Below are 27,453 nucleotides of genomic sequence, written 5' to 3'. Positions count from 1 at the left end.
TTTGATCCCTGGACTGGGAAGATCCCCTGGAGAAGGGAAAGGCTACCCATGCCAGTATTCTGGCCTGGAGAATTCCATGGACTGTATAGTCCATGGGGTCGCAAAGAGTCGGACACGACTGAGCGACTTTCACTTTCACTGTGGAGAACTGAAAAAGTAAAAAGAGAATTACCATATGATGCAGGAATCCCACTCCTGGGTATATATCCAGAAAAGGGAAAATTGTAATTCATGCACCTCAATGCTCATAGCAGTACTTTTTACAACAGCCAAGACATGGAAGCAAACCAACTGCCAATGAAGATGTGATTGCTTTTAAAAGATGTAGTGTGCATATATAAACATACACACACAGATACATATACCACAATAGAATATGACTCGGCCATGAAGAAGGAAATAGCACCACTGGCGGAAATACAGATGGGCCTACAGATACTCATACTAAGTGAAGTTAAGTCAGAGAAAGACACATGTTACATCACATCACCTCTGGAATCTATTTTTAAAATTGTAGAAATGAAGTTATTTACAAAAGAGAAACAGGCTCATGGACATTGACAACAAACTTATGGTTCCCAAAGGGGAAAGGAGCGAGGAATACTCTCTGACTATCATGATGCCTATCATCGAAGTCATCTTCAGCACAACCACCTGAAAAAATTATCATCAGAAAAATTATCATCTTCAATACCAACATCACCACCATCATCACCATCACCATCTTCACTGCGATTACCAACATCATCATCAATATTATCGATGTCATCATCACCACCACCACCGTGATCATGACCGTCACCACCGCCAGCAACACCATCATCACCGTCTTCCTTGTAATCACAGCACCATCATCAGTATCATCACCACCACCATTATCACCACAATCACCATGACCATCACCACCGCCAGCAACTCCATCATCAGTATCAACCTCCTCATCACCAACATCATCATCTTCATGACCATCATCACCACCAGCAACACCGTCATCATCTTCCTTGTTACCATAGCACCATCATCAGGATCGTCACCACCACCATCATCACCACCATCTTCATGACCATCACCACCACCAGCAACACCGTCGTCATCTTCCTTGTTACCATAGTACCACCATCAGGATCGTCACCACCACCATCATCACCACCATCTTCATGACCATCATCACCACCAGCAACACCGTCGTCATCTTCCTTGTTACCATAGTACCACCATCAGGATCGTCACCACCACCATCATCACCACCATCTTCATGACCATCACCACCACCAGCAACACCATCATCATCTTGCTTGTTAACACCAGCACCATCATCAGGATCGTCAACACCACCATCACCACCGTCTTCATGACCATCACCACCATCAGCAGTGCCATCATCAGGATCATCAACCTCATCACCAACACCACCATCATCATGACCATCACCACCACCAGCAACACCATCGTCATCTTGCTTGTTAACAGCAGCACCGTCATCAGGATCGTCAACACCACCATCATCACCACCATCTTCATGACCATCACCACCATCAGCAGTGCCATCATCAGGACCATCAACCTCATCACCAACACCACCATCATCATGACCATCACCACCACCAGCAACACCATCATCATCTTGCTTGTTAACACCAGCACCATCATCAGGATCGTCAACACCACCATCACCACCGTCTTCATGACCATCACCACCATCAGCAGTGCCATCATCAGGATCATCAACCTCATCACCTATATCAGCATCTTCATGACCATCACCACCACCAGCAACACCATCGTCATCTTGCTTGTTGACACCAGCACCATCATCAGGATCATTATTACCACCATCAGCAACACCATTATCGTCTTCACTCTTGTTATCACCATACGATCATCACTATCATCATGACAATCATGACCATCAACACGACCAGCAACACCATCACCATCCTTGTTACCACAAAACCATCATGAGTATCATCAAATTCATCATCACTACAATCACCACCATCATAGTTCCCCTCCTCACCACTAATCACCATAGTATTCTTCATTTACATCAACAGCTTCACCAAAATCACCTACTAGTACTATATTTAATCATCCATGGGCTGGTTGTGGATTTTATTACTAGCATGTTAGAGTTGTGTTTAAAATGACTTAAATTCAAAGCTCTATTCTAACAATCCCTTGTGGCATATCCATTCATCAAACTGCCTACAGATATAATACGCAACTTGACCTTCTTGAAGGTCTCTCCAAAGAGTTACTGTATATAGACCCTGGTTTCTTTAATGATTCATTATTTTTTTTTCCTATTTTTTCCCTATTGGCAGAAAGGAGTACTTGTTTATCTTTGGTTTAGGAACATATCAAGTCCAGGTGACTGCATAAAGAAAGTGTGGTACATATGTACAATGGACGATTACTTGGCCATAAAAAAAGAATTTGAGTCAGTTCTAGTGAGGTACATGAGCCTAGAGCCTGTTGTACAGAATGAAAATGTCAGAAAGAGAAAAAACTAATGCATATTAAGACTCTTGCCTGGAAAAAGCCCATGGATGGAGGAGCCTACTAGGCTCCTACTAGGCTGCAGTCCAAGGAGTCGCTAACAGTCAGACATGACTGAGCAACTTCACTTTCAGTTTTCACTTTCATGCATTGGAGAAGGAAATGGGAACCCACTCCAGTGTTCTTGCCTGGAGAATCTCAGGGACGAAGGAGCCTGGTGGGCTGCCGTCGATGGGGTCGCACAGAGTCGGCCACAACTGAAGCGACTTAGCAACAGCAGCAGCAGCATATATAGAGAGAGAATCTAGAAAAATGATATTGATGAACTATTTGCAGGGAGGGAATGGAGATGCAAATATAGAGAATGGACTTGGGAACACAGAGGGGGAGGGAGAGAGTAGAGGGAATGGAGAAAGCAGCATCAACATATATACGCTATCAACTGTAGGATGGACAGCCGGTGACAAGTTGCCGTGTGGCACAGGGAGCCCAGGCTGGTGCTCTGTGATGACCTGGAGGGGTGGGATGGGGGCAAAGGAAGGCTCAGGAGTGAGTGCACGTATGTATAACTACAGCAGACTTGCACTATTGTATGAAGAAAACCAACATAATATCTCAAAAGAAAAAAAATTTTTTTTAATTTTAAAAATCATTTCTGAGAAAAGAAAACGAGCCAGGTGAATTTTGTGAGGTCCTGTTTGTGCTGATTCTTCATATACTTAGTCCCGTCATGAAAGATGGTGTTCATATAGCCATCAGCTCTGTTCAGTTGAGTTGCTCAGTCGTGTCCGACTCTTTGCAACCCCATGGACTGCAGGCCTCCCTGTCCATCACCAACTCCTGGAGTTTTTACAAATACATCTTGTTTATGACTTTTACAGAAAAGATCTTTGCCAGCAAATACAGCTTCTTGGGGCCCACTCGTGCTAAGTTGTCACTTCAATTGTGTCTGACTCTTTGTGACCCCATGGACTGTGGCCCACCAGACTCCTCTGTCCAAGGGATTTCCCAGGCAAGAAGACTGGAGTGGGTGGCCCTTTCCATCTCCAGGGGAATCTTTCTGACCCAGGGATTGCACCAGCATCTCCTGCTTTGGCAGGCAGATTCTTTACCACTGAGCCACCAGGGCCCACCCTCCCTAAATGAGTGAGCCAATGGGAACACGGATAGGGTCACACGCATATTGAAAAAGCGCCAGTTAGTTTGGGAGCAAGTGTTCCAGAACATGAACCTCTGGATTCTGTCCTTCATTTCTGTGTGCTTATGAGAAGATGCCCAAATGCCTTCACGAACTCATTCCTTCACATGGAGGGTCCGCAAACCCTTCGTTTTCTACGAAGGACAGTATTTTACATTCTTAAACCACGTGGCCTCTGCTGCATCTATTCAACCCTGCCACTGCAGTGCGAGCGTAGCCACAGAAAACAGGCCAATTTGTGGGTTTGCCGTGTTCCATTCGCTTTTATTTTTTTTCAATGGCAGGAAGGATCCAGCCTCCGAGTTACACTGCCCACTCCTGCTTCACATCTCCACAAAGCAGCAGGGGCACTCTTTCAGTTCAATACCATGTTGGGCTTCTCAATTTTTCCTAAAAGCACGTCTGTCAATACTCTCTTTAGCTCAGTTGATGCCGGGAACACACTGACCTGCAATTCACTGACCACAGCAGCCGCACTTCAGTTCCTCAGCTGAGCAAACACTTCCAATTCACTCGCTCCATCTCTTTAAACGATAACGCTCCTCTAAGAGAATCGATCTGAACGTCAGCCTCCGGGCTCCATCGTTGAAGCTGTGATTCATGCTCTCAAAAGTACCCCTCCCCACAGCAACAGGGTCAACTGCATGTCCTTCAAGTTCCTTCCGAGTGGATTCTGACCCTGCGTCGAGAGTCAGTGTCTCTCTGAATATCTGTGTATCTCTCTGACTCATGACAGTGCCGTGTTCATTAAACTAAACGATTATTCCAGGCAGCTGTCTGGTTTCTCCTGTGTGGTAACAAGGACAGGGGTATCGACCACATTCAGCCAAGTGGACTGATAATTAGAAGCTGACCAGTAAGTGTTCTTGAGAGTCCCTTGGACAGCAAGGAGACCAAACAAGTCAATCCTAAAGGATGTCAATCCTGAATACTCACTGGAAGGACTGATGCTGAAGCTGAAACTCCAATACTTTGGCCACCTGATGCAAAGAGCTGACTCAGTGGAAAAGCCCCTGATCCAGACTCACTTGAAAAGACCCTGATCCCGGGAAAGATGGAGGGCAGAAGGAGAAGGGAACGACAGAGGATGAGATGGTTGGATGGCATCACCGACTCAATGGACGTTGAGAGGAAGCAAACTCCGGAAGATGGTGAAAGACAGGGAAGCCTGTCCTTGGGGTCACAAAGAGTTAGACATGACTGAGCAACTGAGCAACAACAATAAATAAGTATTCATGAGATCAGTGAAGACAGGTGAATAACTGTTTTTGCTTGTGTCAGAGCTCACAGAGTAGGAAAGGTTAACAACCAAGCCAAAGAAAGTCAGTGAAGCAAGGTTACCAGTGGCACCCCCTGGATTTACAGAGCTGCATGGTCAAAGGAAAACCAGGTATGACCACCATCCCGAGAACCCACCCACAAAAAGCCCAGGGATGGCACAGTGGATAAGAATCTGCCTGTCAATGCAGGGGACGTGGGTTCAATCCCTGGTCCGGGAAGATTCCACACGCCTCAGAGCAACTAAGCCCGTGATTCACATCTACTGAAACCCCGAGCCTCAACGATTGAAGCCCATATGTGTAAAACCCATTCTCCACAGCAAGAGAGGTCACTGCAGTGAGAAGCCCACCCCCCACAACTAGAGAGTAGCCCCCACTCATTGCAACTAGAATAAAACCCTCGGCCAGCAATGAAGACCAAGCATAACCAAAATTAAAAAAAGAGCCCAGTAAGCAGAAAGCAGCAACTGAGCCTGACCTTCTGTGCTTGCTGCAGAGTCCACTAAATAGAGAAAATGAGGAAGGGAACTTGTCAGTTTCACAAGCTCCCAGTGGAGTATGCTGAAAAGTCATTCAAACACAATTTCGTTTCTTGGGGGATGGGAAGACAAGACATTCTTCTCTGCTGAGCAGAGGGGAAGAAGACTGTGAGGGTCTCAGGACGGTTTCCCAGAGAGAGAGAGAGAGATGGTTTTAGGAAGCGTGAAGGTGGAGGACAGTTGTTCTAGCTTCTTCTGACCTCAGCAGGAGGTGCAGATAGAAAATATGCAGTCCAGGTTGTATTAAGATTCCTAGCACAGTTGATATTTAAAATGGATAACCAACAAGGACCTGCTGTCCAGCACAGGGAACTCTGCTCAATCCTCTGTAATAACCTTATGGTCACCAGGGGGAAGGATGGGGGAAGGGATATTTGGGAAGTTTGAAAGGATGGACATGTACACACTGCTGTATTTAACATGAAGAACCCACAAGGACCTGCTTTCCAGCACGGGGACCTCTGCTCAATCCTCTGTAATAACCTTATGGTCACCAGGGGGAAGGATGGGATGAAGGGATAGTTAGGGAGTTTGGGATGGACACGGACACACTGCTGTATTTAACATGGAGAACCAAAAAGGACCTGCTGGACAGCACAGGGACCTCTGCTCAATGTCATGTGGCAGCCTCGATGGGAGAGGAGTTTGGGGGAGAATGGATACACATATACATACAGTTGACTCCCTTTCCTGTCCACCTGAAACCATCATTAATCGGCTATACCTCAACGCAAAATGCTTTGGGTGTTAAACAAAAAAAGAAAAAGATTATTAGGACAATTGGCACAGATGACCACCAACTAAAACTGAAGTCAGTCGTGTCCAACTCTTTTCGACCCCGTGGACTGTAGCCTACCAGGTTCCTCCGTCCATGGGATTTTCCAGGTAAGAATACTGGAGGGGGGTTGCCATGTCCTTCTCCAGGAGATCTTCCCGACCCAGGGATGGAACCCAGGTCTCCCGCATTGTAGGCAGACACTTTACCATCTGAGCCCCCAGGGAAGTCTGACCAACGAGGTGGCTTTAAGCGACGAGAATGTGACGGTCACACGGTTCTGCAGGACAGACGTGCAGTAGTAAGGGGGTCACAGGCTGGGTTCCTTCCTTGGGTTGTGAGGGAAGCTCTGTTCCATGTCCCTCTCTCAGCTCGGAGCTGTCGGTGTCGATCCTTGGTGGGTTTTGGCTTGGAGACGCACCCCTTCCATCTCTGAGTCTCTGCCTCCATAGTCATAGCTGTTTTCCCTCTGAATCTCTGTGGGCTCCATTCCGATCTCATCCCCTCCCTGAAACCCACTTCCATTGACCTCTTCTCTCTTCCTCCTATTTCTCCTCCGTCTTCCTCCTTCTCCTTTCTTCTCCTCCTTCTCCCAATGTAAGGGCTCAACCCCTGTTTACTAAATTCACGATCTTCTCATACGAAAGGTATGAACACTTCTGCTAAGATTTGTTTGTTTTTTTTTAAGATCCACTCTCCAGATTGAAAAACATTTTGCTCAAGACAAAACAAAGACCAAGCGTTGCTGGTGATGTGTTTGACTATCTTCCCTCCTATATTCAGTTCAGTCGCTCAGTCATGTACAACTCTTTGCGACCCCATGAATCGCAGCATGCCAGGCCTCCCTGTCCATCACCAACTCCCAGAGTTCACCCAAACTCATGTCCATTGAGTCGGTGATGCCATCCAGCCATCTCATCCTCTGTCGTCCCCTTCTCCTCCTGCCTCAATCCCTCCCAGCACCAGTCTTTTCCAATGAGTCAACTCTTCGCATGAGGTGGCCAAAGTATTGGAGTTTCAGCCTCAGCATCAGTCCTTCCAATGAACACCCAGGACTCCTATATTAGTTCCTTCTGAAATGCTGATGCAAACGCTTCACTAGGACTCCATGGACAAAGCTCACACAGAAGGGACAGCTTCCCACAAGCTAGTTTTCTTTCTTTTTATACAGTCGTAGAAAGGAAGGAAGTGAGATTTACAGGGTTCTTATGTTTTATTTCTCCCACTCCCAACTCCCTACCACGTAACCATCAGTCTGCTCTCGGTATGAGCTTGACTATCTTTTTTTTTTTTTTTTTCTGGTTTTGCTTTTCAGATTTGACACATAACTGAAAAAAACACAGTATTTGTCTTTGTCGGACTTCCTTTACTAAACATATCGCCACTGAGGTCCATCCATATTGTCGCCAATGGCAGGATTTCCTTCTTTCAGTGGTGGCGTAATATCCCACTGAATGTATCGATCACATCTTGTTTGTCCTTTCTTCCACTGATGGACACTGATTTCCTCCACTGATGGACACTGATTTCCTCCACTGACGGACACTGACTTCATCCATTGACGGACCCTGACTTCATCTGATGATGGACTGTCCATATCTTGGCTATTGTAACCGATGCTGCAATGAATACAGGGGTGCATACATCTTTCCAAGTTAGTATCTTTTGCTTTCTTCGGATAAATACTCAGAAGCAGGTCTGATGAATCTTACGGCTGCTCTTTTTTTCTTTTTTTGAGGAACCTCCATACTGTTTTCCATAGTGGCTGTACCGATTTACATTCCTACCGACAGCAAACAGGCGTTCGCTTTTGTCCACATCGTTGCCAACACTGTCTTTTCAATATCAAGTGTTCTAACAGGTGTGAAAGTACATCTCCCAGTGTTGACTTGCATTTCCCTGATAATTAAAGATGTCGAGCATCTTTTCAAGTACCCACTGACCTTGTGTTATGGCTTCTTCATAAAACACCTATTCTGATTTTCTGCCCATTTTTATCATAAATAGAAATTTCTGAATGAATACACTAACTCTTCTTATAAAGACACCAGTTATAACAGATTTAGGGGCCCTGCTAGTACAGTTGGAGAAGGCAATGGCACCCCACTCCAGTACTCTTGCCTGGAAAATCCATGGACGGAGGAGCCTGGTGGGCTGCAGTCCATGGGGTCGGTAAGAGTCGGGCACGACTGAGTGACTTCACTTTCACTTTTCACTTTCATGCATTGGAGAAGGAAATGGCAACCCACTCCAGTGTTCTTGCCTGGAGAATCCCAGGGGCGGAGAAGTCTGGTGGGCTGCCGTCTATGGGTTCGCACAGAGTCGGACACGACTGAAGCGACTTAGCAGCAGCAGCAGCAGCTAATACACTATGACCTCATTTTTACCTTGATGAGGTTTGTGAAAGCCCTATTTCAAGATAAGGTGGCATTCATATGTATTGGGGGGCTGCTAAAACTTCAACATATCTTTGCAGAGTTTGGGGAGGGGAGGACACAATTCAACGTCTACTCAGGTAAACTCAAAACATGTGACAAGAAAAAAGTCTGAACAATGCATAGCCAAGGCATGGTCTCAAAGGTTTTAAAAGATTCCAACTGACATTCTGTGTGTGCTAAGTCGCTTCAGTCACGTCTGACTCTTTGCGACCCCGTGGACTGTAGCCCGCCAGGCTCCTGTGTCCATGGGATTCTCCAGGCAGTTACTGGAGTGGGTTGCCATTTCCTTCTCCAGGGGATCTTCCCAACCCAGGGCTAGAACCCACATCTATTATGAATCCTGCCTTAGCAGGCAGGTTCTTTACCACTGCACCACCAGGGAATCCCAATAAGCATCTATATACTCCCAGACTATATTCCCCCCGCCACATCTCATGTGCCCCCAGACACCTCACGCTACCTCCTCATAGCTCATTTACTTTCAACCATGACCATAGTAATTATAATAATAAGGGGCCTCCCCTGGGGTCTCAGTGATGAGGAGAGTCATCCCACCAATGCAGGAGACCAGAGTTCAATCCCTGGTCTGCAAAGATTCCACATGCCACAGAGTAACTAAACCCATACACCACAAGTACTGAGCCCGTGCTCCACAACAGGAGAAACCTCGGCAAGAAAGAGCCCGAGCAGAGCAACTAGCGAAAACCTGTGTGCAGCCCTAAATAAATAACATAAATAATAAAAAAAAAGTAACAACAATAATGGGCTTCTCGGCACTAGTAATAAAAACCTGCTTGCCAATGCAGGAGACATAATAGACCCAGGTTCGAACCCTGAGTCGGAAAGATCCCCTGGTAAGGACATGGCAACCCACGCCAGTACTCTTGCCTGGAAAATCCCACGGACAGAGGAACCCGGCGGGCTACAGTCTATGGGGTCGCACAGAGTTGGACACAACTGAGTGGCTAACACACACACAATAATAATAATAATTGCACAACCTTAATTTTAAAAAAAAAGGCTAGAGGAAGAGCATTTTCTCCTAAGTCTAGAGAAAGCCCTCTGAGATGTTAAGCTCAACTCTTTTTCCTACCTGTGAACTTTAATTAATTCCTGGGAAATGATTCCATCTCCATGAAATCAAATTATAGACGACTGCATTTAAAGCCGGGCAACCCACTGCTATCCCCGAAATGCAAGCACGTTAGGGTGCTGGCCATTCCGTCACAATTTTCTGCTTCCTTCCCCTGGAACACCTCTGGGGTTTGCTATTTTGGGGAAACATGCAGCTTCAGAAGACTGAAGCTGGTTATTGTCGTGCAGAGGGTTTCCTGTGGGGAAATCGAAGTCTCAGCTGCAAAATGCTTCCTCCTTGGTGCACGTGATCTGCTTGTCGCAGGAAGCAGAGGAAATCTATTTTCTTTCTCATTCTGTAATTCGTATTGGATCTATATTAGTTTCTTTTTTTTAAAGTATGAAAACATTTCAGGTTCAATATAGATGAGCCAAGAATTACATGCATTTGCACAAAAAAAAAAAAAAAAAAAACCTGCTGATATATATATATACTGAAAATGATAATGTCAGTTGCTCAGTCGTGTCTGACTCTTTGCAACCCCGTGGACTGTAGCCCACCAGGCTTCTCTGTCCATGGGATTTTCCCGGCAAGAATACTGGAATGGGTTGCCGTGCCCTTCTCCAGGGGATCTTCCCGACCCAGGGATTGAACCTGCATCTCCCGCAGTGCAGGCAGATTCTTTACTATCTGGGCCACCACAGAAGGCCACTCATATACAGCACCGTGCCTAAAACACACAGCTAGTGGGAAGCTCCTATGTATAGCACAGGGGCCTCAGCTCGGTGCTTTGTGATAACCTAGAGGGGTGGATGGGGGTGTGGGTGGGGGGCTCAAGAGGGAGAAGGTACATGTATACATATGGCTGATTCACACTGCTAAGCTGCGGAAACTAACACGACATTGTAAAGCAATTATCCACCACTTAAAAAAAATAATAATATGACTGCCATGCACGTGTCATGATCAATGAGAGAAAACACACGCCTATTGGTTGACACTGGCTATGACTGTTGGTACCAAGACAGCCAACCAAGAGTCAGATAATTAACGGACAGGCTATCCACAGCAGCCTAGGGAGGACCTCGTGACTCTGGGATTCACCTGCTGGTTGAATTCCCTGGTCACTCCCGGGTAGTATGATCACTGGGTCGTAGGATCCCTTTCTTTGGCAGGTGGAGGAAGAGGAAGGTAAACATCCTTATACAATATGCAAATCTCATTACCTGACTTAAACTCCAAAGGAAATATCGAATTGAGCTTTCTTATGTTTTTATCAATTTAATTTTCTTAGGGAAGAGACAATTTCCTCTCTACAATTTACTACTCTGTTTTTTTAATTTAAATTTTTTTTTTTTTTAAATTTTTGGATGCACCCAAGCTTCATGTGGGACCTTATTTCCCTCCCAGGGATCAAGCCCACGCCTCCTGCATTGGAAAGTGGAGTCTTCACCACTGGACTGCCAGGGAAGTCCCTAAGCTATGGGTCAAAATGTAGGAAATTAATATTTATAGTGATATCATAAGACTTCTGGAGTCTAAAATACAACATTATGAAAGTATTTCACTAGGTAAAGATTTGGGACGAGCAGCAAAGCTCTTAATAATTTTTTTTCCCTAATTTCAGAAGATAAGTATATTTGAATTTGGTAAGAAAGGAAACTTGGGCTCTTTGACATAGATTTTATTGCACAGTCTGTTAAGAAGAAAAATAGGCATTAGGATTCCTTCTGATGTAATTCCATTTATGAATCCTCCAATGTCAAAAATAGAGCTATGCAAAAAAGGAAACAAAAACCCAAGTGCACACTTTGCATGTTGAACTGCACCACCAAAGCAGCTCCCTGTAGTTGTGTCGTGGTTTTTATTTATCTCTCCCTCTCTCACCATTCTGTACATTTTATGTCTTGGTCCACCTAGAGAAGTAACGAACAAGAAGCTTAGCTTTCAGAAACTCGGAAAGAGTTTCTTCATCTCACGGTAAAGGACTGGATGTTTGGCTCGTCATCTCAAGACTGATGGGAACATTTCCATCATGGATCCTCAATAGAAAAGATAACTTTCAAATTCTTTCTTTTTTTTTTTCTCCGTGGAAACTTAAAGCACTCCCTGCTTGAATTCACTGTGCCTACTGATGCCTTTCTGAAACTTTAGTTTTTGCTGGGACTCATGTACTTTCCCATCAAAGGCCTTATATTTCTATACATCATCTTTTTTGTTGGTTTAGTGGCTCAGTCGTGTCCGACTCTGTGACCCCATGGACTGCAGCACGCCAGGCCTCCCTGTCCATCACCAACTTCCAGAGCTTGCTCAAACTCATGTCCATTGAGTCTGTGATGCCATCCAACCATCTCACCCTCTGTCGTCCCCTTCTCCTCCCGCCTTCAATCTTTCCCAGCATCAGGGTCTTTTCCAGTGAGTCAGCTCTTCGCATGAGGTGGCCAAAGTACTGGAGTTTCAGCTTCAGCATCAGTCCTTCCAATGAATATTCAGGACTGATTTCCTTTAGGATTGACTGGTTTCATCTCCTCACAGTCCAAGGGACTCTGAAGACTCTTGTGCAACAGCACAGTTCAAAAGCACCAATTCTTCGGCGCTCAGCTTTCTTTACAGTCCAACTCTCACATCCATACACGACTATTGGAAAAACCACAGCTTTGACTAGATGGACCTCTGTTAGATTCACCCAAACCATGTGTACGCTAAGTACAAACAATGACTCATCACTATTTCTCAATGAACCTTCCAAGAAGGCTGCGAGGAGAATAAGAAATGGAGGAGAGAAGAAAAAATACACAGAGATTCCCCGCTGGGCTCCAAAGACCCACAGAGGATCCTGCTCGAGTTAGAACCACACTGAAGATACAGCAGGCGAGGTGAACGTGTCCGCTTTTGGATGGGATGATGGATTATGTCGCGTCATAAAACAGAACACAACACAGCTCAAAGCACCCGTCTTAAGGCAAAAGGAGTGCTTGGGGACGTGTCATTTTCAGAACTCGTGGAAACGGACTACAAAAGCTCCTTGGCTTGACACAAATCAGTACTCTCAGTTTTCCTCCCTTTCAGATGGGCACACAACCCTCTTCCCCAAGGGAAACTCCAGGATCGTACAAGGGACGGCAGTCACGTCAGACAAGGCAGTGTCCCAGTGAAGGGAAAACTCAAAGTACCTGGGGACTCTGGGAGGAAGGCATGGTCTAGTCATCTCCATGCGCAATTTGGCTTTTTCCAGAAAATGGGGACACACGGGATCTTGAGGGGATTATGGGTGGTTTTTCTTGTGGATTTTCCTCCTAAATCATACACACACAGAGACACTGACACACACAGATACTGAACAAACTATACACAAACCTCCATCATCACCACTCCAAATCATCAGACATGTGAAATCTACCAAGAATTTTTTTTTTTTTTGCATTTTTTTAAAATCTGTTTCCAGTTGTAGAAACTTACTTTTCCAAGCCTACATAGAATATTCGACTGAATTAATGAGACAGAGACGACCTTGTATCTCAGCTTCATTTCATCCTAACAAGGGGTGAGGGCATGAACAGACAGCTCTTTTTCACACTTTCTGTCTGCAAGCTCCCTGGTGATTTGTAGGTCTGATCTATTGACACAGGGCTGTTGTTTTGCACGCCTCACAAACTCTCTGTGGTCCTGACAGCCGAACTGAACGGAGTATCAGCTTCTGTTCGCTTTTCACTGCAGTCTGTCTGTCCCTGCAGGCAGCATAAGGAGAAAGTGAAAGTGAGGTCGCTCAGTCGTGTCCGACCCTCAGCGACCCCCTGGACCGCAGCCTTCCAGGCTCCTCCGTCCATGGGATTCTCCAAGCAAGAGTACTGGAGTGGGGTGCCATCGCCTTCAACACGCAACTAACTCATTACAGAAACAGCCTCCTTGACCATAAAGGAGGTAAAACATGAAAGGAAGTCGTGTTTAACCGTAAAGGAAAAAACATGAAACTAATTGATTAGGAGAAAATATGAAACTAATTCATTACAGAAACAGCCCGCTTAACTGTAAAGGGAGTAACACATGAAATTAATTCATGTCGAACTATAAAGGAGAAAACAAGAAATTAATTCATTATAGAAACAGCCTGGTTAACTGTAAAGGGAGTAACACATGAAACTGATTCATGTTTAACTATAAGGAGAAAACAAGAAATTAATTCATTACAGAATCATCCTGGTTAACCATAAAGGGAGTAAAACACGATATTAATTCGTTACAGAATCATCCTGGTTAACTATAAAGGGAGCAAAACATGAAACTAATTCATTACACCAACAACCTGGTTAACCATAAAAGAGAAAAAACATAACAGGAATTCATTGTACCAACATTAATGAATGTAATTCGTTAATACTAACAGCCTGGTTTAGGACAAGCAAGCAAGAAACCAGACAGACAGGAATCGACTCCCCTTCATAACACTGAAGAAATTTAATCTTCCGGTGACAGATACTGGTAATGAGGCCAACAGTGAATGGCCATGAAACTGAGGTTACAAGAACATACCCACGTTTTCTATTTTCTAATTATTTCGTATACAGTAGCTTAGACCCAAATCACTATAATATGAAAAGACATTCACAGGAGATAAAATACTATTGGGTTTCCCTGGTGGCTCAGACAGTAAAGAATCCGTCTGCAATGCAGGAGACCTGGGTTCGATGCCTGGGTTGGGAAGATCTCCTGCAGAAGGGAAAGGCAACTGCCTCCAGTATTCTTGCCTGGAGAATCCCATGGACGGAGGAGCCTGGTGGGCTACAGTCCATGGGGTCGCAAAGAATCTGACACAATTGAACAATTAAGTACACCCACATAGACACAGAGGAGCCTGGTGGGCTGCTGTCTATGGGGTCGCACAGAGTCGGACATGACTGAAGTGACTTAGCAGCAGCAGCACATAGACACAATATGATTATTACTCGTAAGTGAGGTCACTGAACACTAAGGAGGTTGAAAGTTTCACTAAGACAATATGCAAAATAAGCAAGTGTCCAAACCAGCAGTGTCTCTGGCAGCAAATGAAGCTATTACACGTCGTGGGAGTGGGATGAAAGAAAGGGAAAGTCGCTCAGCCGCGTCCGACTCTGCGACCCCATGGACTGTATAGTCCATGGGATTCTCCAGGCCAGAATACTGCAGTGCTTAGCCTTTCCCTTCTCCAGGGGATCTTCCCAACCCAAAGATCGAACCCAGGTCTCCCGTATTGCAGGCAGGTTCTTTACCAGCTGAGCCACAACGGAAGCCCTTGTGGATGGTGGGATACTGAACAAATAACGAGCAAATTTTTGGACACACACACATATTCTAGCAGATTAACTTGCACCTCAAGTTTCTAACAGTTTTTTTTTTTTAAATATTGCTTATAAACATGCATAGATAGCAAACGTGGTTTTTAATACATATTAAGAGTACTGGAGTTTCAGCTGTAGCATCATTCTTTGGAAGGACTGATGCTAAAGCTGAAACTCCAGTACTTTGGCCACCTCATGCGAAGAGTTGACTCATTGGAAAAGACTCTGATGCTGGGAGGGATTGGGGGCAGGAGGAGAAGGGGACAACAGAGGATGAGATGGCTGGATGGCATCACTGACTCGATGGACGTGAGTCTGAGTGAACTCTGGGAGTTGGTGATGGACAGGGAGGCCTGGCGTGCTTCGATTCATGGGGTCGCAGAGTCGGACACGACTGAGCGACTGAACTGAAGTGAACTGAAGTGAATTGGATGAGATGGGTAGACAGCATCACCAACACAATGGATATGAATTTGAGCAAACTCCAGAGATGTTGAAGGACAGGGAAGCCTGGGATGCTGCAGTCCATGGGGTCACAAAGAGTCACACACGACTGAGTTATGTAACAGAAAGGATGTCACTGGGACTTGTTCTAGTAATGGAAAAAAATTATAAACTGCCAAATGAGTTAAAACTCATATTCTGGAAGATGACAAATGCAGTGGGAAATTCTCTTCCTTAGAGAACAGGTTTTCTAACTTGTAAGGCATGCCAAGCAAATAGTATTATTCGAAACGTGGAAAATTTCTAAACCCTCCACAGGATTATTCTATTGGAGAATTTCTTAAGCTGGGAGAGAAACACATGTTGCCAGAAATCCACTCTCGTTTAACCGTTTTCACAAAATACTAAATTGTTTTCAATTAATCCTTGTCAGGGAGATACTTATCTAATAATCTTTCCTAATTATATCCACTTACAAGCCACGTCTACACAATGTCAAACATCCCCCTGACATGAAAATGGAAAGTAATTAGTGACTCTCACGTAGCTTCCTGCTGATGTGGACGGGCTAAAACACCTGTTTAACTGCGTTACCTTGCACAGCTTTAAGTTTTTCACCTAGATTTTTTTTTCCCCCTCTGCATACACCTGACCTATTTGTGACTTGAGAAGAGAAAGGCACTTACTTTTTCCTTTATCTGACGTTAAAAAAAGAATTCTGCTATTGTCTTTGGCTGTTCTGAGAGCCTGTTCCAAGAAATGCATTTTAATGCTACTTTGATGATTAATTTCTGTAAATCAAGTGGGATGCTAAAAATCCAGTTGACGACTCAGGCTGAAAAAGACAAAGCTTAGGAATAAAGCAGAAGGTAATACTTAAAAAAAAATGCCATTCCTGATATATTGTCATTTGCAGCAAGTGGATGGACTGAGAGCTGGTGATACGAAATGAAGTGATTCAGAAATGGAAAGACAAGTGTCACGTGATATCACTTAAATGTGGAATCCAAAACACGACTCAAAGGAACTTATCTACGGAAGAGAAACAGACTCAGAGGCACAGAGACCAGATGTGTGGCCACCTAAGGGTAGGGGGAGGGATGGAATAGGACCTTGGGGTTAGCAGATGGAAATGACTGTATTTAGAACAGACAAGCTAGTTCCTACTGTACCAAACAGGGGACCACATTCAACATTCGGTGATAAACCACCATGGAAACGAACATGAAAACAAATATGTGTGTGTGTGTGTGTAACTGAATCTCTTTGCTGTACAGCAGAAACTAACTCAGCACTGTAACTCAACTACACTTCAATTTAAAAAACAATATTCCATTTCTCAAAACTCCCGTTTGTTAAAGCCATATTAGGAACTGTCAGAAGTGATAGAGCCTTGGTTGCATTTCCTAAGCTGACCCTTGCACTATGACATATAGACACTTATGTTACAGACACTCTACATTAGCGATGTACTGGCCATTATAGTGGACAGATCAGTTCAGTTCAGTTCAGTCGCTCAGTCGTGTCCGACTCTGAGACCCCATGAATCGCAGCACACCAGGCCTCCCTGTCCATCACCAAGTCCCGGAGTTCACTCAGACTCACGTCCATGGAAGTCAGTGACGCCATCCAGCCATCTCATCCTCTGTCGTCCCCTTCTCCTCCTGCCCCCAATCCCTCCCAGCATCACAGACTTTTCCAATGAGTCAACTCTACATATGTACAAATTAGCTGAAAAATTCTGGTTCTCCGGGATCCCCTAGTGGCTCAGACAATCAAGAATCTGCCTGTCATGCAGGACATCAGGCTTCTATCACTGGGTCAGGAAGACCCCCTGAAGCAAGGAATGGCAACCCACTGCAGTATTCTTGCCTGGACAATCCCATGGACAGAGGAGCCTGGTGGGCTACAGTCCATGGGGTCGAAAAGAGTCAGACAAGACTGAGCGAGAAACATCTTCAGGTTCTCTGTTCTTGTATTAACTATGCTTCACAAACATCCAATTAGGGGCTGGATATGTGTGCAAAGAAGTCTCCCAGCTCATCTCTCCTTTATACCCAAGGAAACTGAGGCATGCACTAGCTGAAGAACCCAGCCATAATCACTCAACTGGCAAGGGAACAGGCTGGCATTTGCAGGCTGGCAGGCGTGTTCTTAGCCAATCAATGCTGCAAGCTCAGTGGAAGGACTGAACCAAGCTGACAGTCGGAAGGATTCAGAGAAGTTACTGCAACCCTACCTTCACAGCAGCACTGTATACAGTGGTCAAGGCACAGGAACAACCAAAGCAATCACATGCACACAAATGGGTAGACAAGTTGGTATGTAGGTGCAGGTATGTGGTAGAATATTACCCAGCTGCTGAAAAGGAAATTCCTACTGTCTGTGACAAAGTGAGTGGGCCTCGATGGCATAATGCTAAGTGAGATTGGTTTTAAAAAAAGCACAAATACTGTGTTCACATCCATATGGAATCTAAAAATCATACTGTATCACTTATATGTAGAATCTAAAAAAAAAAAAAAAAATTCCAAGGGAACCTCTTTACAAAACAGAGTCACAGATGTAGAGAACCAACTTATGGTTACCAAGGGGTAAGGAGGTGGGCAGGGATACATTGGGAGATTGGGATTGACAATTACACATTACTCTATAAAACACAGATAACTAGTAGGAACCTACTGCATAGCACAGGGAACTCCATTCAACACTCTGTAGTGAGCTATGCCAGAAACGAATCTGAAAATGAGGGGATATGTGTATATGTTTAGCAGAGTCACTTTGCTGTACAGCAGAAACTAACACAGCATTGTGTACCATCTATACCCCAATAAAAAGTACGTTTTTAAAAAACACCAAACCCGTAGTAGAGATCAGATTTGCTGCAGCCAGAAGTGGAAGGGTGGAGGAGGCGTGGGGGGTTGGATGAAAGTGGTCGGAATATACAAGCTCCCAGTTTTAAGATAAACAAGCACCAAGGCTGTAATGTACAGGGTTGACGGCTGTAGTTACCACTGCTGGATGAGACACAGGAAACTTGGAGATGGCGCCAGTCCAGGTTCGATGCGTGAGACAGGGTGCTCAGGGCTGGTGCACTGGGAGGACCGTGAGGGATGGGATGGGGAGGGAGGTGGGAGGGGGGTTCAGGATGGGGAACACATGTACACCCATGGCTGATTCATGTCGATGTATGGCAAAACCACTACAATATTGTAAAGTAATTAGCCTCCAATTAAAATAAATTATTTTTTTTTTTAAAAAAGAGTACAGCCTAACAGTTCTCATCACAAGGAAAAAAAAATCTTTCATTTTTTTCTTTTTCTTACAGCTATATGAGATCTGGGTGGTAGGTGGTATAGTTGCTCTGTTGTGTCCGACGCTTTGCAACCCTATGGACTGTGGCCCGCAAGCTCCTCTGTCCATGGGATTCCCCAGGCAAGAATACCGGAGTGGGTTGCCATGTCTTCCCCTCCAGGGTACCTTTCCAACCGAGGGATCGAACTCCTGTCTCCTGCAGGCAGATTCTTGACAGACTGAGCCTCCAGGGAAGCCCATGAGAAGACGGACGTCAGCTCAAACTATTGTGATTATGTCTCTCAGTTCATGGAAGTCCAAGTGGCATGCTATCTGCCTTCAACTTGCATGGCGATGTCCCTCAGGGACACCTCACTAAAACTGGGGAGGGGAGAGAACTTACTGACATCCTCTCAGATAAATTCACCAGTAAGTTGTTTTTCAAAAGGGGAGAGAATCCACCTGACCCAGAAGAGATCAGATCTTGAGGTCTTGACAGAAGGATCAAGGAGATGAAAACATTATGCTAACACGAGAAGAAGCCATTCAGAGGTACAGCTGCTTCTAAATGTCAGATGAGGGAAGAGAATCATTTGGGTGTTTTCTTTGATGCCATTCACTTACACCCACTCTGAGCATCTGGAGATTTTTAAAGGTGCCTTCATTACACTGCCTTCATTCCATCCCTGTGTCGGGAAGATTCCCCTGGAGGAGCACATGGCAACTCACCCCAGTATTCTTGCCTGGAGAATCCCATGGACAGAGGAGCCTGGAGGGCTATAGTCCATGGGGCTGCAAAGAGTCAGACACAACCGAGGGACTAACATTTTCACTACGCTCCCGTGTAAAATCAGCATCACTTTTGAATACCAGTAAGGTTTGTCAAGGCTATGGGTATTCCAGTGGTCATGCATGGATGTGAGAGTTGGACTATAAAGAAAGCTGAGCCCTGAAGAACTGATGCTTTTGAATTGTGGTGTTGGAGAAGACTCTTGAGAGTCCCTTGGACTGCAAGGAGATCCAACCAGTCCATTCTGAAGGAGATCAGTCCTGGGTGTTCTTTGGAAGGAATGATGCTAAGGCTGAAACTCCAGTACTTTGGCCACCTCATGTGAAGAGTTGACTCATTGGAAAAGACTCTGATGCTGGGAGGGATTGGGGGCAGGAGGAGAAGGGGACGACAGAGGATGAGATGGCTGGATGGCATCACTGACTCGATGGACGTGAGTCTCAGTGAACTCCGAGAGTTGGTGATGGACAGGGAGGCCTGCTGCTGCTGCTCCTAAGTCACTTCAGTCATGGCCGACTCTGTGTGACGCTATAGACAGCAGCCCACCAGGCTCCCACATCCCTGGGATTCTCCACCCAAGAAAACTAGAGTGGTGTGTTGCAATTCATGGGGTCACAAAGAGTCGGACACGACTGAGCGACTGAACTGAACTGAAGGTTTGCCGTAAACCTCTTTTCACACCTCCACACATCCAAGTTGGATGTCTACTTTCTAGAGTTTAAACCTCACATCTTCAAAAATCTCCACCCAGCCATCACAACCAGCACTGACTCCTTGCTATGTATAACAGAAAGCAGCACATTTTTAACCACCCAGCATTAAAATGACTGTTTAATAAAAACAAGCTATTGTGGCCTTGCAAAGGTAAACAAAGGAATTGCCATCTCAGAATGAGTAGTGACAGACAAAGTTCACATTAACTGTTTAGTGGTGTGTGGGTTCTTTTCAATCAGGGAAACACTTTACGATAAATTTCAAACTGTGATAAAAGCTGCCCAAATTTTGTATGAGATTTCTGTTGCTCCCATAACAAATCGCCACCAATGTTGCAGCTTCAAGGGGCAGCTATTGAGGCTCTTAGAGTTCTGAAGGTCAGAGTTCCATCAGGCTAAAATTGACGGGTGGGCAGGGCTTTCTGGAGGCTCAAGGGGAGATATCTTGTCTTTTGCAGCTTCGAGAAGCTGCAGAATCCCATGACTTCCGGCTCCGTCTGTCCTCAAAGGCAGCAATGGCCCACTGCGCCTTTTCCCTCTTGTTTTCCTCTGGCCCTGCTCACCTTTTCTCTCTCCCTCATTCACAATTAACGGTCTCTGCGATCACATATGGACCCACCCAGATAAGCCATAGTATATTCTCTGCCTCTTAAAGTCAACAGGTTGTTGCTAAATCACTTCAGTCCTATCCGACTCTGTGCGACCCCATAGACGGCAGCCCACCAGGCTCCCCCGTCCCTGAGATCCTCCAGGCAAGAACACTGGAGCGGGTTGCCATTTCCTCCTCCGACAGGTAAGCAGGTATTAATTTTAGATACAACCTCCTCCGCTTAGCACTCTAAGGTAATAACAGTCAATTTTTCCTGGGCTTAGGACTCACCCTGCCGTCCATGTGCGGCCATGCATGCCTGCTAAGTAGCTTCCATCGTGTCCGACTCTTTGCGACCCCACGGACTGCGGCCAAACAGGCTCCTCTGTCCATGGGATTCTCCAGCACAAACATTACAGTGAGTTGCCATTTCCTCCTCCATGGACCCTTCACCACCCACGGATCGAACCCACGCCTTCTGCGTTGCAGGCAGGTTCTTTACCACTGAGGCACCCGAGAAGCCCGCCCTTCTCTGGGGGAGCCACTATTCTGCTTCCAATAAGTGTGTGTCTCTGGAAATTAAGAATGGCTGTCTCTGTTGCCATGCCAACATGTAAAGCTTAACTGGTACATGACAGCAATACATAATTACATTATTGGTAGTGAAGTCACATGGAAACACCAGCTGATCAAAGCATCACGACAAACCAAAAAAAAAAAAAATTAAATAACCGAGTGCCAAAGTGGAATTTTGAATTCCAAATAGCTGGTATCACCATACATCCATTTAATCAAAGGCACAGTTACAAATTTAGATATGCCCTAAAGGAAGCTCTTTGCAGGGACCAGCATGAAGCCATAATTTTCATGTGTTGTGGTAGAAGTAGGGTTTCTTCATCTAGGAAGAACCAGTAATTAAATATCTAAACCTCCATGTTCATTGTGAAATGGACAAGAGTTATCTTTTTTAAACGCACAGAACTCCGGACCCAATAGGCTGCAATTTTCTGTTTCTGTAAACACACAGGTGTGTGGCTTCACTCACCAGCGAAAATCCATTATTTATATATTATACGGAGATCAATTTTAGCTATTCAGCCCCTATTAGATTTCTGATTCTCCCATCAAGATGGTGTGAGATACGGCGTGCCAAAGTGCTATAAAAATACCCCAGGAGTCAACAAGCAGCACTGCCTTTATTCTTAAATTTAGATTGCTTCTCTGTTAGGCAGCATTTTTCATGCCCCGCCCCCCAAATTCCTATTGAATACTGAACCACAAAGAAATGGCCAAATTGCTTATGGTTTCCATCCACACAATTGCACTTATGAGTCTGCAATCAAGGAAGCTATTGACTTTTCTTCCTGGATGGTCTAATTGCGCCCTACCTCTCAAGGCTCAGACTGTAAAGGACCTGCCTGCAACGCGAGAGACCCTCATTCGATCCCTGGGTTGGGAAGGTCCCTTGAAGAAGGGAATGGCAACCCACTCCAGTATTTCTGCCTGGAGAATCGCATGGACAGAGGAGCCTGGCAGGCTATAGTCCACGGGGTCGCAAAGGGACGGACATGACTGAGGGACTACCACTTTTTCACTTTCTCATAAGGAGGTACTCCCTTTGAAGCACAGTCCTTATTTGGAAGGGTAGCACTCTCAAGTCACCTGTTCATAAACCCCAGCATATCAAATTTATTGTGAAAGCAATTTTAATCTTTTACCCAGGCTTGTTCCCTCTACCCTGCCTCCCCTTCCATCTTTCTTTTAATTCCTTCATGTGGACAGCTCATGATGAGAAAGTCCAGGACTTAGGTGGTTTTGAAAGGTGAACCTTTAATTTGCTTGGGATGGGGTTACCCATCCTTGTCGATGCACCGAGGAGGTACCAGGAGCTGCCACGTGCAAGGACAGCTCAGGGTAGGACATGGAAGTAAGGCATCGGGTGTCACTCCTTGAACCCCATTCAGCCCGAGACTATGCAAGGTGATTGGTTCATCTGTCTCCATAGCAACAAGGAGGCTGTCTCCATGCCAACCTCTGCTGATATGATGAAGCCCAACCCTTCCGTTATCTTCCCCTGGGCATCCTTTGTCATCTCCCTAACAGATGCCAGCGGCCTGCTTTCTCCTGAACAGTCCTCACACCACCTCCCTGCATCCGCCCTGAGAAAGAACCACATGGCGGACGCGATGCAATTCTGGATATCCCTGAGTAATATCATCGCTTGTGGCCAGGGTCTCAGTTGAGTCTCACGGAGAAACATCTCCCAAGGATTAAAGAGGGGGAAAAAAAGGAAGACAAAGGTGTCCGTGAAAGTTACCAAGGACAAGGATGCACTCTGGTTTTCAGAGTAGACACGATGGCTACTATGATGCCTCTAAATTTTAAATTCCAGAAAGATTTCATTCTATCCTTTTTCTTCTCCTTGTATGAAAATAGCACATGTAAATAAATGAAAAAAATGGGTCTACACTGTATCCAGTGGTCTGGTTGGTCTGTATCAAACATTTTAATTCAAAGTCTTCACGAACAAGGAGACAGCCAGGTTCTACTAGTGTGATATTAAGTTATAATAATATATGAAACGTGATGCCTTTCACAGACTTTCACTGCTGTGTTATCCAAACAAAAAAAAAAGGGTCATTTTGTTCTAGTGAGAACATAATTTTTCTCATGGACCTGGCCCAACTTCAGTCTGGTTGGCCTTTTGAAGTCTACACAAAGAAGGAGATACCCAAGTTTTACACGCTCTGGATTTAGAGGGAACATTACTGTTACTGATACTTTCACTGCTGAGTTATCCAAAAGGAAAGGGGGCATTGGTTCCCAGCAAGAACATTATTTTTCTGAGGTAGCTAGACTCTTCTGACGACACACATCTGCCTTTTGCCGGCAGTGACTACTGGAACGAAATGACGTCCAAGTTTACCGCGACAAGGTGGCTTCTCAACAATCAAGTCCAATCGTTCAACGAACTATCCCTCGCTTGTGTATTTAAAACAATCGGTGGTTCCTCTTAAGACTCAAAAGGAAAAGCGCGAGCATCTTAAGACGTTAAAGCCAAAGGCGCTATTCCTGATATGATTCTCAGTGGCTCCGTGAAGGCCGATCACGTTAATTCTATTAGTTTCTTTAGATTGGCCTTTTACAGGCGATCCCAGTGAAATCTACAAGACTATACGCTTGCACAGATTCTCATCTGCAAATAAAGATGGCAGCAATACTACAAAAGCCAGAAAAGACTAAGTCATTCATTTCAGGACTGTCCAGCTGCGTAAATACACACTGCAGAAAGTCACGAGTGATAACTTCACTGTGAAGATGAAAGATAATAACTGGGTCATAGAAACTGTCATGCACAGGACGTGATAAAAGGCTGTTGGGCACACGGGGAGGCGGACCCAGCAGGTGCCGCTCTCTGCCAAAGACGGGTACTCACCGTCCTCCGTGGGCACGTAGATGTTCAGGTAGAGGCAGTCTTCATTCTGGTCCTGCATGTAGGTCATCAGTGTGTCCAGGTTGGCCGTGAACCACACGGGCAGCATGTCGTGCAGGAGCGACCTCTCGTCCAGGTGCTGCGGGCACACGGCGGCGAACTGGGTGGCATTGCGGACCCCGGTCCACGAGGAGGGGGGCTCGGGAGGCTGGAAGCGCCTCTCCCCGGTGGGGGGCGAGGCGTAAGGGACCCCCAGGTACTGCTCCACGGGCCCCAGGATCTCATTGGGCAGCGGCGTTCTCAAGCCCCGGATCTTGCCGTAGTTGGTGCTGACCACGGGGTACTGGGCCTGGCTGTCGATGACCGTGAACTTGACGGCCAGGGCGGTGATCCACAGCAGGACGTTGGAGTTGACCATGACGCAGACGGGGGTGAAGGCCAGCGGAAGCCATAACAGTCCCTGGGGTCTCGACATGGCTCACGTGCACATCCGGGGTTGGGTGGGTGGGGCGTCCGGGGCGGAGACTCTGAGCAGACCAGACAGGGGAGTTGGGAGGGGGTGCCCTCGGGGAGACAGAGGGGCTTCCAAAGACCGAGAGCCGGGAAAGGCGAAGGGCTTCCTGCAGACCCACTCCCGATGAGGCATAGACAGAGCCCAAGATCAACAGCCAGCCCGGCGGTGGTCCTGACCGCCCATCGCAAGACCGCTGCGCTGCCTTAATCCTCGGACTGGATTCCCGCCGCTGCAGGGCTCCAAAGATGCCAGGCCCGTCCAGCACCTCCCAGCAACAGTGATCCTTTATAAGAACGCCGACGCACAGCAGGCGGCCTAAGGGGAAAGGAGAAACCAGACACAGATGATGAACGGAAGACCCGCGTCACCGGGGGCATCTTACATCTTCCGGGAAACCCTACACATCACTCCAGGAAATCCTTTTTCACCGATCAATCTAGTGCAGCGGCCTCTCCAGTACAATTTCACTATGCATAACCTAAACAGTTTCTCATATTTTAAAAAAAGGGTTACCTTTATAAAACAGATGAACAAGAACCTATTGTATAGCACAGGGAGCTATACCCAATATTTTATAACAAGCTATATGGGAAAAGAATCCGAAACACACACACATACACACACTCACACTCATATATAGCTGAATCACTTCACTGTACACTTGAAACTAACCCAACACTGCAAATCAACTATACTTCAATTAAAAAAAAATAAGTATTAATAAAAACCATCACTACGCCCTAAGATATTGTGAGTGGAACTCTGAAAGTCTTCTGAGATGTGGGAAACATAGGTGTGCACCCAGACCAGATCAGCTTCCTGCCATGTGGACATTTATCTGCCAATCCCAAGGGCATGCCAAGTTGCTTCAGTCATGTCTGACTCTTTGCAACTCTATGGACTGTAGCCTGCCAGGCTCCTCTGCCCATGGAATTCTCCGGGCAAAAACACTGGAGTGGGTTGCCATTTCCTTCTCCAGGGGGATCTTCCAGATCCAGGGATGGAACCCACATCTCTTAGGTCTCCTGCACTGGCAGGCCAGTTCTTTACCACTAGGACCACCTAAGAAGCCCACCACAAAGGGAGGATCAAATTGAAAGAGCCTGCTAAAGCAAAAGATGTTAAGAGACACAGGTTCGATCCTTGGGCCGCGAAGATCCCCTAGCAGAGAAAATGGTAACTCCGTCCACTATTCTTGTCTGGTGAATCCCATGGACAGAGGAGCCTGGAGAGCTACCGTCCATAGGGTCGCAAAGAGTCGGAACAGGACTAACACGACTAAGCATGCATGCAGACAGTGAATACTTACCAGTCTTGGGCGGCTCAATAGCGCGCATCTGGGCTCCAGACATTGTTGCCCTGAACCTTAGCTTCCTTGGAAGAGACTGAAGGACATGGTAGGTGCATCTCCAGGATCATCAGCAAGTCATGCGGCCTGTCCTATCAAGTCATCATTCATAATTAAGAGTGTTGGTACAGAGATGCTCACTTCCATGTCAAATATCGCCTGCCTTTGAGAGGAGACCCTGCAGCCTCTGTAAGAAGCTTATGATACATCTAAGCTATCGACCTGTGGAGTTTGGAGGAGTCCACTTTGAAAGAGTGACATCCTTGGGAATGAATTTCCTGGCAGTCTAGGGATCAGGTCTCCACGCCCTCACTGCAAGGACCTGGGTTCAATCCCTGATTGGGGAACTAAAGACCCTGCAAGCCACTGGCTTCCCCTCCCCTTCTCTCAAAAACAAACCTAACCATTTCAATGCATCTCGGTGTGGATCCCACAACTCTCAATAGATAAGGGATGTATGATATTCGTAAGAATGTCACACATGAGCATTACAAATAATGCATTAGAGCCAGAAAGTATTTCAAGTGATGATACAAGGATGCTACTTTTTAAAAATCAACATTTTCTATTGAAGTGTATAGTTGATTACGGGCTTCCCAGGGGTCTCAGTGGTAAAGAATCTGCCTCCAATGCAGGAGACTTGGGTTCGATTGCTGCATTGGGAAGACCCCCGGAGGAGGGTATGACAACCCACTCCAGTATTCCTGCCTGGAGAATCCCATGGACAGAGGAGCCTGGTGGGCTACAGGCCATGGGGTCCCAAGAGCCAGACAGGACTTAAGAGACTATACAATATAGTTCATTATACTGTTGTGTTAATTTTGGCTGTATGGCAAAGTGATTCAGTTATACCTTTATGTACTTTAATAATCCTTTTCATGATAGTTTATCATAGAATACTGAATACAGGTCCCTGTGCTATACAGGAGGATCTTGCTGTCTCTCCATTCTGTATATAAAAGCTCACATCTGCTAACCCTAATTTCCAACTCCATCCTTCCCTCAACCTCCCCACCATTGGCAACCACCAGTCTTTTCTCCATCAGCTGCTCAGTCGCTCAGTGGTGTCCGACTCTTTGCAACCCCCCCATGGACTGTAGCCCCGAGGCTCCTCTGTCCATGGGATTCTCTAGGCAAGAATACTGGAGTGGGTGGCCATTTCCTTCTCCAACTCTCCATCAGACCCTGCCTTTAAATACACAGCATTCT

The 27,453-nt window shown here is 45.9% G+C and overlaps 1 protein-coding gene across 4 annotated transcripts in view; it reads right to left on the bottom strand.

Annotated features, from left to right (window-relative positions):
• Positions 1-27,453, bottom strand: part of NLGN4X (neuroligin 4 X-linked) — a 391,254-nt gene that overhangs the window by 277,389 nt on the left and 86,412 nt on the right. For all 4 annotated transcript variants that reach the window (XM_070785160.1, XM_070785163.1, XM_070785161.1 and 1 more), the window contains exon 4: positions 24,386-25,211. In XM_070785160.1, the coding sequence (XP_070641261.1) occupies positions 24,386-24,857 (472 nt within the window). In that variant the 5' untranslated portion in view covers positions 24,858-25,211. The remainder of the gene's footprint in view (positions 1-24,385; positions 25,212-27,453) is intronic.

The sequence above is a fragment of the Bos indicus genome, chromosome X (assembly GCF_029378745.1).
Source record: "Bos indicus isolate NIAB-ARS_2022 breed Sahiwal x Tharparkar chromosome X, NIAB-ARS_B.indTharparkar_mat_pri_1.0, whole genome shotgun sequence".
In the NCBI taxonomy this organism is placed as follows: Eukaryota; Metazoa; Chordata; class Mammalia; order Artiodactyla; family Bovidae; genus Bos; species Bos indicus.
The sequence above is the reverse complement of the archived record's forward strand: the minus strand, read 5'-3'. Positions and strand labels throughout refer to the sequence as shown.